General features: G+C 44.5%; 2 protein-coding genes across 2 annotated transcripts; both read right to left on the reverse strand.

Moving 5' to 3' along the window:
- Nucleotides 1–4,793: 4,793 nt before the first annotated feature.
- Nucleotides 4,794–7,286, reverse strand: LOC134026924 (cytochrome P450 1B1-like). The gene has a single exon (XM_062469983.1). The coding sequence runs from the start codon at nucleotides 7,149–7,151 to the stop codon at nucleotides 5,577–5,579; it is 1,575 nt and encodes a 524-aa protein (XP_062325967.1). The 5' UTR covers nucleotides 7,152–7,286; the 3' UTR covers nucleotides 4,794–5,576.
- Nucleotides 7,287–8,722: 1,436 nt separating this feature from the next.
- LOC134026919 (cytochrome P450 1B1-like) lies at nucleotides 8,723–11,739 on the reverse strand. Its single transcript, XM_062469976.1, has one exon. The coding sequence runs from the start codon at nucleotides 11,466–11,468 to the stop codon at nucleotides 9,888–9,890; it is 1,581 nt and encodes a 526-aa protein (XP_062325960.1). The 5' UTR covers nucleotides 11,469–11,739; the 3' UTR covers nucleotides 8,723–9,887.
- Between the last annotated feature and the right edge of the window lie 1,625 nt (nucleotides 11,740–13,364).

The following is a 13,364-nucleotide window of genomic DNA, read 5'->3' on the forward strand; positions in this document are numbered from 1 at the left end:
CCAAGATCTTCTGACTGAAACGTGTTTTAAAATGTGCTGTTTGATACACATAGAACACATAAAGAAGCCTGCAAGTTCAACGTTTCAATCTGTCTCTCTCTTAAGCAGTTCAGAGTGAACTAAGATCTTCAGGAGTGTGAGGATGTGCAGTTCTTATATTCTAGGTTCTCTCATCAGGTCCTCTGTGAGGCTTGGTGTTCCAGACATGACTTCAATTTGAAGGGTTGATGCAATAGACTTAAAACAAGCTGATGTGTAAGCGTCTGTATTCCCTCCTGGTCTGTCACACCAGGAAAGCTAAAGAACCTCTTATTCAATTTTAGTGATCTGTGGTGATCCCAAGAAGCCTTTCTTCTGCTTGTCTGCCTTCATGTCTCACACCAGGAATGAGAATTCCTGGTGTGAGACATGAGACAGTATTGTGTGTTCGGTGAAAAGAACACCATTTATTTCCTCCCTTTGGAAACCTCACAGATATGTCAGCTTTTCAAAGACAGTTCCAGGGAGTAGAGCCAGAGAGAGCAGTTCAAGTCCTGTGAGACTTGTTGGCGCTGCTGTCTCCAACACTACGCTAGTTTTATGGTCTCCGGGGGGGCTGCCTGACTTACTGCGTGAATCAGTACTCGCTCCAGTTAGAGCAGAAGTTACTCAGGGACACTGTTGAACACAGAGTCATGAAGGTAACCCGTCTGGATGTGGGAAATGTAGCGCAGCCCGAGTAGAAGAATCGATCCCAAGGGACAGGAGTCTGGTTGTGTTTTTCAATAGCTGCTGTGGATTTTTTTGTCTCAGGCAGGTTGAAGTCGTCGTACCTGCTTCTCCGTTCTGAGAGAAGACTGAGGTGTGCTCAGGGATCAGGCCCCAGCTGGGCCCAGTGCCTAACCATCTGGACGATGTTAGGGTTGGTATAGGGTTAGGTTTGGTTAGTGTAGGGTTAGTATAGGGTTAGGGTTGGTATGGGGTTAGGGTTGGTATGGGGTTAGGGTTAGTACAGTGTGGCTAGATTAAACACTTACGTTCACATCCCAAGAAGTCAAAACCAGGTTGCAGTTTATTTTATACTTTGTGTGTTCGAAAATGTCATATTTAGTTTTCTGAAAATAACTGTTCGTTTTGTGACAATAATTTTGAATTTTTCCCTGACTGCAATATACAGTATAATTCAACTGCAAATACATGGGCACTGGTCTAATATACAACATACTGATAAATCCTGCTGTTAATGAGTGTTTGTTGTTTAGAGCCAGGTCATTATGTGCCTCACACAATGTGACAGCAGCAATGTTAACTCTCAATTGGAACAGACACCAGAGCTTGAGTGAGGACAGACTGAATGGAATTAAAACAGAATATAGCGTTGTAATTGTAATGTTCCAGTCTAGTGACATTTCTATGACTATGAAATTATTCCATATAGGGTTTTCAGAAGAGGGGAAACATGTCTGGTAACGGTTGGAAAGCAACGGGTCCTCACACAGAAACTCTGGAACACATTCAACTGAATTAAAATGCAAATACGGAGCCTTCTCACTCAGAGTTGAACACAGTTAGATTCTTTGTGTGCTGTGTGCTGATGACAGATGGACATTCTTTAATACATGGAGAATTTGTTCAAGGAAAGACTCCCGGAGCCAGTTGATCTTATGGGAATGACACGTTCAACCATGTTGGACCGCAGTAGAGTTAATGTGTGTGTTTTTGTTAGTGGTGGGCCGTTATCGGCGTTAACGCGATGCGTTAACGTGAGACTCTTATCGGGCGATAAAAAAAATATCGCCGTTAATCTATTCTCAAAGTTGGGTTGGGAGCTGGGTCTATACTACGCAAACTATGATGACTTTCACCTTGATATTTTAGCGCGGATGTATACCTAGCCGAATGCACTGTAGGGGGCGAGAACGAGTCTTCGAACCTGTGTGTATGCCTTGTGTATGAAATTATCACATCAAACGTAACGTGCTAACATGGATGCAGCTAGGAAGCTGCCTCGTTTGCTTCAGGGAAAATGTATTTTTAAGAAGCTTCCCAATGGAAACCTCGACAAGACTAAGGTTGTTTGCACCTTGTGCTATGCGGAATTAGTTTACTGTAGGAGTTCTTCCAGTCTCAAATACCACCTAAACGCAAAGCATCCCTTAGCTAATGCGGAAGATGCCGGGCCAAGCACTGATGTAGCGCAGGGGAAGAGTCGTCGTCAAACTACTGTTTGAGTGCAACCGAGGCAAGCCCGTCAGCACAGCTCTATCAGCCAAGCTAACTAATCTAATAAACAGTTAATAAACACAAGTATATCTTATTGAACATAATTTATTTTCATCACCAATTATCATAGTAGAACAGCTTTCTCAAGCAGTTTGTGGTGCATTTTGGAAACAGGAGATGATTATTTGGGTAGCACACATATTCTGAATGCCTTCCGAGGGAATTCAAATGAGCCATTTTAATCTAGATTAATCTAGATTAACGCCAAAATTACAGTGAGATTAATCTAGATTTAAAAAAAATCTGCCCACCACTAGTTTTTGTATTTTCTAACATACACCCTGTAAGTTAACATATTTTGGATGACAGCACATGCTTGCTTTATTTTAGAGTTGTGGTCATCCTTCAAGGTTAGGGTTCAGCCTGGTCCCTGTCTGTCCTGTGGTGGGGGAGTGTGGATGGGATCAGGTAGGAGGCATTCAGGAGGTGTTTTTGAAAAAATGTCAGCCAAACGTCTGACAGTGCTGTATTTCTGTAAGACCGGACGAGAGAGGAAGGATATCGCTGCTGTCTAGTGCTACCTCACTGTGGGGGCTGTGCCTCGTCCACTGAACAGGGATATTAACGCATCCTCCGTCCAGTCAGAGAGAGGACCCAGGTTACTTTCTTACGGTGCCCAGTGACTTTGTGTTAAACATGAGGAATCAGAGCTGAAAAAATAATAATGTTTAAAGTTTTGTTTTCCCGTCAGAAATAACCTCCCTGGGGGAGGGGCGGGGGAGGGGAGTGTGGGTGAAAGGAAGTCTTTCAGCTGAGGGACTGCTGAGGTGTTCTGGGAAGGTTAGAGGGGGGGGCGGGGGGCGTAACGCGGCTACTCTCTGTCTCTTACACACACACACACACACACACACACAAACACACATCCATCCAGCCCCTTATAAGCTCCCCCTGGTGTCAGAGCAGGGAAAGAGAGTGTGTGTGAGAGAGAGAGAGAGAGAGAGAGAGAGAGAGAGAGAGAGAGAGAGAGAGAGAGAGAGAGAGAGAGAGAGAGAGAGAGAGAGAGAGAGAGAGCAGCTGTACTGAGTGTCTCTCAGCTCTGTTTTAACCAGGTAAACACAGCATCCCTCAGAGTTCACCTTCCCCAGGGCTCTGGGACCAGCACACTGCAGTCCAACCTAGCCTCCGGTCCCATAGCATAGCCTACAGTAGAGTAAATGGATTCATTTAGCAGGTCATTAGCAGGACTCTTTAATTTTTCATAGTCCTGTTAAATTTGCCTGAAAACGCCTAAACAGCATACCCAAAGTAAATTGAAAGCTGTTCTTGAACCATTTGGAGTACATGCATGTAAATGATCTCTTTTGAAAGCTGACACTCTGAAGTTATTTCCCCTGTTGCCAGGACCCCTGTCAGTCCTACTGGTGTTGAGTAATAGAAGCTTGAACACAAGGAAAGTGAACGTTTCTATTTCCGCCTAGATTTTGTTTTGAAAACAGAGGCCTGAAGAGGCCTAGAGGTGGTAGGTATTAGCTGGAAGACTAAATTGGACCACAGGTTGAAGCCTTATCCAATTCAAATCAAAAATCAAACATAATACCACAATATATTCATATTTGACACATGTTTTTATAAGAGTACATCCAGCTGTTTTCTAAAAGGGCCTTTTGGAGACTCCAAAATGACCCTTTGTAACCAAGGTCAAATACTTAGGATAAAAATGTATTATTTTTCATAATTGTTATCTCTAATGAAAGGTGGTACTTAGAACTATCATAAATAATAGCTAAATCCCTAATTAGTATTACTGAAACACAAAAACTGAAGCATGAACACATTGGAGTGCTTTATCTGATTCCCAGGATTGGCGCACAAAGAACACTGATTCTGTCAACCATATTGCGCTATCGACTTTTATTTTGAAGGCTCCACAGACACATACAGACCGGGCCTGGTCTAAAAACAGGTTGCCTGTGAGCTGCTGTAAGAAGAGGTGCAGCTTGACTCTGGAACCCGAGAGCCCAGTTTGAGGGGATCATGCCGCCCAGGCAAGAGCATAGAGTGGCCTGGCTGAAATATGGATGAAGTCTGGGGAGTCAGGTGGCTGAGCGGTGAGGGAATCGGGCTAGTAATCCGAAGGTTGCCAGTTCGATTCCCGGTCATGCAAACTGACGTTGTGTCTTTGGGCAAGGCACTTCACCCTACAGGGACTTCCCCCCGGGGGAATGTCCCTGTACTTACTGTAAGTCGCTCTGGATAAGAGCGTCTGCTAAATGACTAAATGTAAATGTAAGTCTGCGCCTGTGGCCGTCGCTGCTCGCGCTCCAGCCGATCCACGGTTTCGGGGGCTGGGGAGGGGGAACATGTTCTTCAATCAATCTTTCATAGCAACATACAGACGGTACATCATGATCTGTGATCTATTATTATCTCTTTGACCTCCCACGTTTGTGTTCTCAACACTTCTGACGGATAAACTGTCCGCACGCGCAGACACAGACAGGCATCGCTATCTTTGGATGGTTTGTCGGTGTTGTGCTGTTTGTCGCCGTGGATAAAAACGTCTGCTAAATGAATAAAGTGTCAAATGTCTTTAAGAACAGGATGTTTATTTCAGGGTTTGGCATTTAGGTTAGATGTTATACAGTCCGGTACAGGATATGCAGTGTATTCCAAGAAATTACATGTATTTATTTGTTTATGCATAAAATAAAATAAATGAAGGATTGGATGAAAACAGTTAACATTTTTGGGGTATTTAAAAAAAATATATATAATGTTGACCTTAACACATGATATCTCCTCATCAACAAAACAAAAAGAAGTTACAATGAAATGCATTCAAGGACACCAGTTTATTTGTCGGTTTGGAGTGGCCAGACTAAATAGCCCTCCATACAGAACAATAGATACTTAACCATTCATTTCTGTGGTTTTGGTTTGCCACATTAAAGATTGCAATATATATTTTTATATTACTTAACACTTTTGGAGAAATCCTGAAAATATATTTTTTTACTTTGTCAAATAGACAGAATTCCATTGTTGCATAACACATGTTGCCCTATACAATGTAAGTATGGCAAGTTTTCTTCTGATGGATTGCAAAAGGCACTTTGTTACGATACTGTAGAATGTTATTTCTGATGCTGCTGTTTCTGAGTGTGGTAAAGGGGATGCTGAGGACAGATTGCAAGGCAGTTAAAGTGAATGTGATTAAACGAAATCGAACACAAATGCATTATACAGTCATTTTGCTAGATATGATTAACAAAACATCCATTCAACACAAATCTCATGAAGACCCAAAGACTGTTTATTCACTGTGTTCAAGTTCATACCTTACAGCATATTGGAAAAACACTAAACACAGTCCTTTATGGTCCGTTCAGCAGCTGTCCTCTGAGCTGAGCAGAGATCTTGTAGTTTAAGGGCTTCAGAGTTAAACCATACACACAGTCTAGAGATGAGTCCTGAGTAGGATCTTTCTGAAAGATACACTGGTGCAGCAAGATGGCTGAAAATAAAAAGACCTCCACTTTGGCTATCTGGTCGCCGATACACCTCCGCTTCCCTGCAGAGAAGATCATGACACCGCTGGTCAGGTCCTTGTCCAGGTCACCGTTGTCGTTCAGGAAGCGTGAGGGGTCGAAGATGTGAGGGTCCTTCCACTTGAGAGGGTCATGGTTGACGGACCACTGGTTGATGAACACCACGGTGTCTTTAGGGATGTGCAGGCCTTCGATGGTGACGTCCGAGGTGGTGGAGTGAGGGATGGTGACAGGCACGAAGCTGGTGTAGCGCATGGTCTCATAGATGAAGGCGTCCAGGTAGGCCAGGCTGCTCCTGTCCTCTATGGTGGGTAGCCGGTCTCTGCCCACCACCTTGTCCACCTGGTCCTGCAGTTTGGCTTGGATGTCGGGATACTTCACCAACAGCAGTATCATCCAGTGAAGCGCTGTGGAGACGGTGTCCAGGCCTGCACCAATCAGATCAGACACGGTCGCCTCGGTGTGGGCTTCTGTCAGGCCTGTGTGGCTGTCTGCCTTGTCAATCACTCTGATGATGGCGTCGCTCATGTCCCGGGTCACCTCGGGGTCGAAGGACTCCCGATGCTCCACAACCTTGCTTCTGACGAAGGTGAAGAATTCGTTGTTTAGGTCTTTGAAGCTTTTGTAAATGCTGCGGACGGGGTTGGGGAAGGACTGGAGCCAGGGCATGACGTCCACCAGGCTGCCAGCTCCCACTGTCTCTCCAAACTTGTCCAGCCTCCCCAGCAGGGTCCTAAACTCCAGATCATCGTGTCCGTAACGTTTACCGAAGCACAGCGCACAGATGACGTTCGCCGCAGCCACTGTCAGCTCATGAGAAGGATTGAAAAACGAGTGTTCAGCCGAATGTTTCAGAAAGGCCTCCACCAGTTCTGTTGCCTCTGCCACAATGTGCTTCTCGAACGCCTTCTTAGTCTGACTGTTGGCAGAGGAGAAAGCTCTGATGGTAGACTGAGCTATTTTCCTGTGCATCTTCCACTGTTTGCTGTAGTTGTTAAACGTCATGCCGTTGCCACCAGACACAGATTGAAAAGATATAAAGTTGGGTCTGCCTGCAAACTCTGTGCTGTGCTGGACCAGGGCCTGTCTGATTGCCTTGTCTCCGTTGAGGACCACAATGTCGTTGCAGCCCAGCCTTATCTGATACACGTTCCCGTACTTCTTGGCCAGTCTGGAGAAGGTGATGTGGGGCATCTGGCCCAGCTGCATGGCGTTTCCCACCAGCGGCCAGGCGAAGGGTCCTGGCAGCCTTCTCTTCAGACGCAGGTTCCTGACCCACAGACAAGCTTCCAGACAGGAGAGGAACACCAAGGTGGCCACCAGAGCAGGCTGGACCTGCCGGCTCCACTCCCTGATGCTGCTGCTGCTCTCCACCCCCCAGGCTGGGTCCAGCCGGGACATTCTGACCGGCTCTTCTCCCTGGAGTCCAACCACGCAGTTTCCGCCAAGAGGGGCCTTGACCAAACGTGAGCTTTTTTACCAGGATGGTTTTAATGCGTCCTTTGACCTTTGAAATATGTAATATTCTAGATTACGTATTTACATATTCACCCCAAAATTTGAGTGAAATTAATCTACTCTAAATTAATCACAGTCCTCAACACCCCTCCCACTCTGCAGTCTCTATCTCCCCCTCCTCTGCTCTGCAAGGGCTTGGTCTGGGTGGGCTGAGCAGTGGGGCTGTGTCCATCCACAGATGACCACTTCAGGCAAATGCACATTTCTGCCTTGACACCCTCCCATATATATGTGCCGAGTGGGAGGGAGCAGGAACTCAGGTTCTCAGCCCTCTATCTCTCCCCTCCCACTGTGGTTAAGCTATGAACGCTCGGTCCTCCTCACTGTTCTCCTCAGGTCTGCATGTGACGACTGTTCCGGCTGAGATGCAGTGAGCGCTGTTCCAGTGAAAAATGTTCACTATCAAATTTTCTAATTTTCCTGTGGAAAATGAACGGACAAGGAGTGCTACCAGGTACAGGAAGTAGGTCCATGGAGGTGTGTGCTTAATACTAGGCAGTCCATTCTGCCAACGACTAAATCAAGTATCGTTTTTATTCTATGACGTGTAGGAGGAGGTAAGTGGATGTGTAGAAATGTCAGATCACAGGACAGGAGATAGTCAACTCTCACACAGACAGTCCAAAGCTTCTAACCAGAGGGGGCAGAGTGGGACAGCTTATTTATATTAATATTAGCCCATGTGAAGTCCGACTGAAACATACTATATTTCAATTACACTTGAAAGGTCCATTAAAGTTACATACTTTAGGAACTTCATGATTTATGTGAGACTGAAGGAACCCCTCAAAAAATCGAATAAAAAATCTTTAGAACCTTTTTTATGTCCAACATTTTTTATCACACTATTTTTATTTCAGAGTTTTGTCTTTTAAAGCTGTGTTTTTCCCCCTCATCAAAACAACACTAAGAATAGAATCAAAGATAGTTCCATGAATGTTATGGATCTTGGGTCCGTACAAACAGAACCATGACTTTATATGTTCCATAAAAGTGTATATTTATCCACAGTTAATGAAGGCATAAGGACTCTTCCCTCACACAGTAAGTTCCATAATTGAGCTTTTAGGTCTGTGGCTACAGCTCAAACGTTTTAGAGAAGAACTCTAAAAACCTCACATACACTAGTACTGGAGCAAAACCTCACATACACTAGTACTGGAGCAAAACCTCACATACACTAGTACTGGAGCAAAACCTCACATACACTAGTACTGGAGCAAAAAAAAAAACAACAAAAAAAACCTGCAATCGATTTCAGTTGGAGCAGACATTCTCCGTTGTCCTTGGTGACAGCTTGGAGAGAAAGCATGCTCAAACATACTGGGGACTGGTGTTATGATGTTTAACATCATCTTTAGCAAATGTCCTTGACACTTAAACTGTCAAGTGTGGAGTAATGGTTTATAGGTTGAATGGAGACACACAGGAGACAGGCTCAGTGAAAGCAACTCTTCAATTTCTCTTTTTTTTGTTTCTTTATTGATTTCAAATGTAGCTTATTTTCCAACAATTTAAAACAAAACAAAGATATACATTTTGATATTTTCAGTTATGAATCCATGCCTGAACATTCCATACATGCTATAGTTGAGTTTCTTGGCTGTAGACAGGCACAGAATTAAAAACATGACTTCATCAACTCCTGCACTGTAATTATCTTCTGGTAAAGACAACATGGATCCAGTTTTCAGAGCTTTGCTATGTAAACAAACAGAAAGTTATGAGAACACATGACAGGGAAACTCAGTCCATTTTGATGTATTACTGTATTTACAAACAGTTTGGATAGCAGCCTTAGGATAGCTGCTGCTGGCAGTGTTTGTACAACATAGCATGCGTTTGGCAAATCAGTTTCATGATTAGGTTTGGTCATCTCCCACACAAGAAATCCCACACCTTAATTCCAGATGGTGAGTTTGAAATACATGACGCAATCCCTATTTAAAGGTTTCTCAGGTTTCAGCGTCTGTGCCCCTCAATTCATGGTTCATGTGCTCATATGCAGTGAGTACAGTAGATAGTGAAAATGATTACATCAACTTTATGATTTCATACCTGCAATATATCTATAAATATACATTGTAACTGCTTTATGTAACAAAGGTTAAAATATTGTTATCACTGTCTCGACAGTGGCAACAGAAAGTCTTCTGGACTGAGGACTCAAGTGTAACTTAAACATTCACAAACACTCACAACCTTATACTCTATAATGTGGTATTAGTTTAAATTGACATTTGAGGGATATTTCCAACATATAATTTTGCGCATGACCATGCTAAACAGTGCATACAAATTTAGCGCACAATGGACAATGTAAGAAAAAGGTATACTTTCTTTAAAATGCTGATCAAGTTCATATTTTGAGAATGCTCTTCTTCAACATCTCCTTGGCCTCAAAAGGTTCCTTCTCAAACCAATCACTCTGCTTAGCTTTGTGTTCAACCCTGCATTGATATGGATGGTAACATGCAGACTGTGTTTAGGGATTCATTAAATATAAAATACAATAACAACATTCAGTGCAGGTTTGCAAAAAGAACAACTTACTGTTAAATGTCATTGGTGGAGGGATAAGAGTGTAGCTGTGGCTGGTCCTCGGGGTGGTGGGAGGGCTCACGCTGGGGGCACGAGCCCCAGCAGCTTCCCTCTGAGCTGGGCTGAGATGGTGTATCTCAGGGGCTTGAGTGTGAGCCCATACGAGCACTTCAGACTGTTGAGTTCACACGGGTTTCTCTCAAAGCTACACTGGTGTAACAAAATGGCCGAAAACAAAAAGATTTCCACCTTTGCTATCTGGTCGCCGATACACCTCCGCTTCCCTGCAGAGAAGATCATGACACCGCTGGTCAGGTCCTTGTCCAGGTCACCGTTGTCGTTCAGGAAGCGTGAGGGGTCGAAGATGTGAGGGTCCTTCCACTTGAGAGGGTCATGGTTGACGGACCACTGGTTGATGAACACCACGGTGTCTTTAGGGATGTGCAGGCCTTCGATGGTGACGTCCGAGGTGGTGGAGTGAGGGATGGTGACAGGCACGAAGCTGGTGTAGCGCATGGTCTCATAGATGAAGGCGTCCAGGTAGGCCAGGCTGCTCCTGTCCTCTATGGTGGGTAGCCGGTCTCTGCCCACCACCTTGTCCACCTGGTCCTGCAGTTTGGCTTGGATGTCGGGATACTTGATTAAAAGCAGCATGACCCACTGTAGAAAGGTGGACATGGTGTCTTGCCCTGCTCCGATGAGGTCTGTGATAGTCGTCTCCACAAAGTCCTTGGTCAGGCTGCTGTGCTCCCCGTGCTCGATGATGTTGATGATGGCGTCGCTCATGTCCCGCGTCACCTCAGGGTCGAACGTCTCCCTGTGCTGCGACACCTTGCTTTTCACAAAGGAAAAAAACTCCTCGTTGAGGTGTTTGAAGTTCTGATAGATGCTACGTACGGGGTTGGGGAAGGACTGGAGCCAGGGCATGACGTCCACCAGGCTGCCAGCTCCCACTGTCTCTCCAAACTTGTCCAGCCTCCCCAGCAGGGTCCTAAACTCCAGATCATCGTGTCCGTAACGTTTACCGAAGCACAGCGCACAGATGACGTTGGCGGCAGCTACCGTGAATTCACGAGAGGGATCGCAGTAGCTCCCACCAGCGCTCATCCTCAGAAACACCTGCACCAGATCCATCGCCTCTGCCATGATATGCTGCTCGAAGGCTTTCTTGGTCTGACTGTTTGCAGAAGAAAACGCTCTGAGTGTTGACTGAGTGATCCGTCGGTGCATCTTCCACTGTTTGCTGTAGTCAGTGAAGGTCAAACTCCTGCCCCCAGACACAGATTGAAAAGATATAAACTTAGGTCTGCCTGCAAACTCTGTGCTGTGTTGGACCAGGGCCTGTCTGATTGCCTTGTCTCCGTTGAGGACCACGATGTTGTTGCAGCCCAGCCGTATCTGATACACGTTCCCGTACTTCTTGGCCAGTCTGGAGAAGGTGATGTGGGGCATCTGGCCCAGCTGCATGGCGTTTCCCACCAGCGGCCAGGCGAAGGGTCCTGGCAGCCTTCTCTTCAGACGCAGGTTCCTGACCCACAGACAAGCTTCCAGACAGGAGAGGAACACCAAGGTGGCCACCAGAGCAGGCTGGACCTGCCTGCTCCACTCCCTGATGCTGCTGCTGCTCTCCACCCCCCAGGCTGGGTCCAGCCGGGACATTCTGACCGGGTCTTCCTTAAAAAGCTCAAACTAGTGTCAAATAATAAGTACGATTATCTTATTTTCAGTCTAATGCTAATGTTGGTAAAAAAGTTCTGTCTTTGATGCAGTGAAATGTATATTCTTATAGAAATCTATATTATTCTGAATCAATAACTGCCTCTAAGATCATGGTAGTAGACTGATTCCAGAACTCCTGGGCAGAGAATCTCAGATGAGTGGAAATATAGTTTTCTAAGCTGTTGTCTTTAGTCAATATTGTTCGTCAAGATTTAAGCCTTTAGTGTCTGGTTTAGCTTCACTGCTGCCTCTTATATGTTTGTAGTTGGGGGGCAGGGCTCAACATAACGCACACTCCTCCCATTGTTGTAACCAAGGAGACCAGCTGTATTATCTTTCTGCTGCTGGACCTTGAGGCGCGCGATGGCCACGTGAAGATGTGAGGATGAGACGCAGCAACTGGTGACAAGTTCGAAAGTAAAATTTGAGCCATTAAATGCAAACTTGAGACTTTAAAATCCAGAATTTACGTTGGGTTATTTTTGGTAGTGTGCCTCAGAACTCCAGAGCGCATTTGGCGAGATCAGCGCGTATTGCATACGGTTGTCTCACGTGCGTGTTTACTATTTGAATGATTTTACACGATGGGAACTGTTAAATCCTTATAATTTCCCTACAGTTTCAATGTCTGTGAAGACTTATAAATAAAGTGTTTTCTGTTTTAACACATTTAAAAGGAAGACTTGTTCGTTTATATCTTTGTTAAATAAATAACCTGTTGACAAGTAGTGCATTTGTAGAATATATATTTACATTTCTGTAGTGTGTCTTTGGTAGCGTGCTTTGGACATATGTCTGTGAATTCCATCTGCTTAGATTAAGGGTTGAACCCCGTTTTCAAAATCATATACTCAAAATAAAATAGGTCTTGTGTTTTGCATGAAACAGATCACCTTCGCGAATAGTGCGTGTCGAATTCCAACAGAGTGCAGTAAGTTGCACGCGCACGGACACGCACGGACCCATACGGACCCCCACCTCATTTGTCAAACTCGTCAGGTTAGTTTGTTAACCATCAGTGTTCCATTTCACACATGAATATGCTTGGCTGTAATTCACTCCGATTAACTCTTAATCACATAACCTTAAAAGGGTTTTACATTTATGTAATTTCCTTGTTCACCAGAGTTAGACAATATTTCGTAGCTGACAACATTTTTGTAAATGTACAAGAACAAAAGACTTCTTACAAAATGGCCTCAACAATTAAAATGAGAACGTGAAAATGTCATGTTATAATAGCAGTACATGATCTAATTAGACTTGAGTGCTTATACAACAGACCTAAAGCACAATACTAGCCTAAACTGTCTATAAAATATTAATATTCACATTCTAGCTGGTCTCATGCAACATAGTTCCTCACAGCTTAACCCTCGTGCTGCCTTCGGGTCACATGACCCAAAGGTTCATAACGAACCATCGTTGTGTTTACCCAATTTTACCCAATACAAAAACAAATTAAAATAATTTTCTTTTAACCTTTGCAATGTGGGGGGTCTGAGACAGCCCAACGGTTAAAAGAAAATGCTTCACTTTGTCTTTGTATGCGGTAAATCTGTCGCAATACGACGGTGGGTCACAATGACTGATGGGTCAGAATGACCCGAAGATAACACAAGGGTTAACAATGCCGACAGTCTCTGCAACTTTGCATGACAGCCCTGTTGCAGCTGTGCAGCACCTAACAGAAACTTTATATAAGATAAAACTTATATAAACTCCCCTCTTTGGTTGCTGTCCTCAAAAGCTCTAGGAAAACTTCTCACCTGAAACACAATAAATGGAGATCTTCTTGAACACTTTCTCAGACATAGTGTTGAATATATACCAGAT

This window comes from Osmerus eperlanus, chromosome 9 (genome assembly GCF_963692335.1).
Source record: "Osmerus eperlanus chromosome 9, fOsmEpe2.1, whole genome shotgun sequence".
NCBI classification, from domain to species: Eukaryota; Metazoa; Chordata; class Actinopteri; order Osmeriformes; family Osmeridae; genus Osmerus; species Osmerus eperlanus.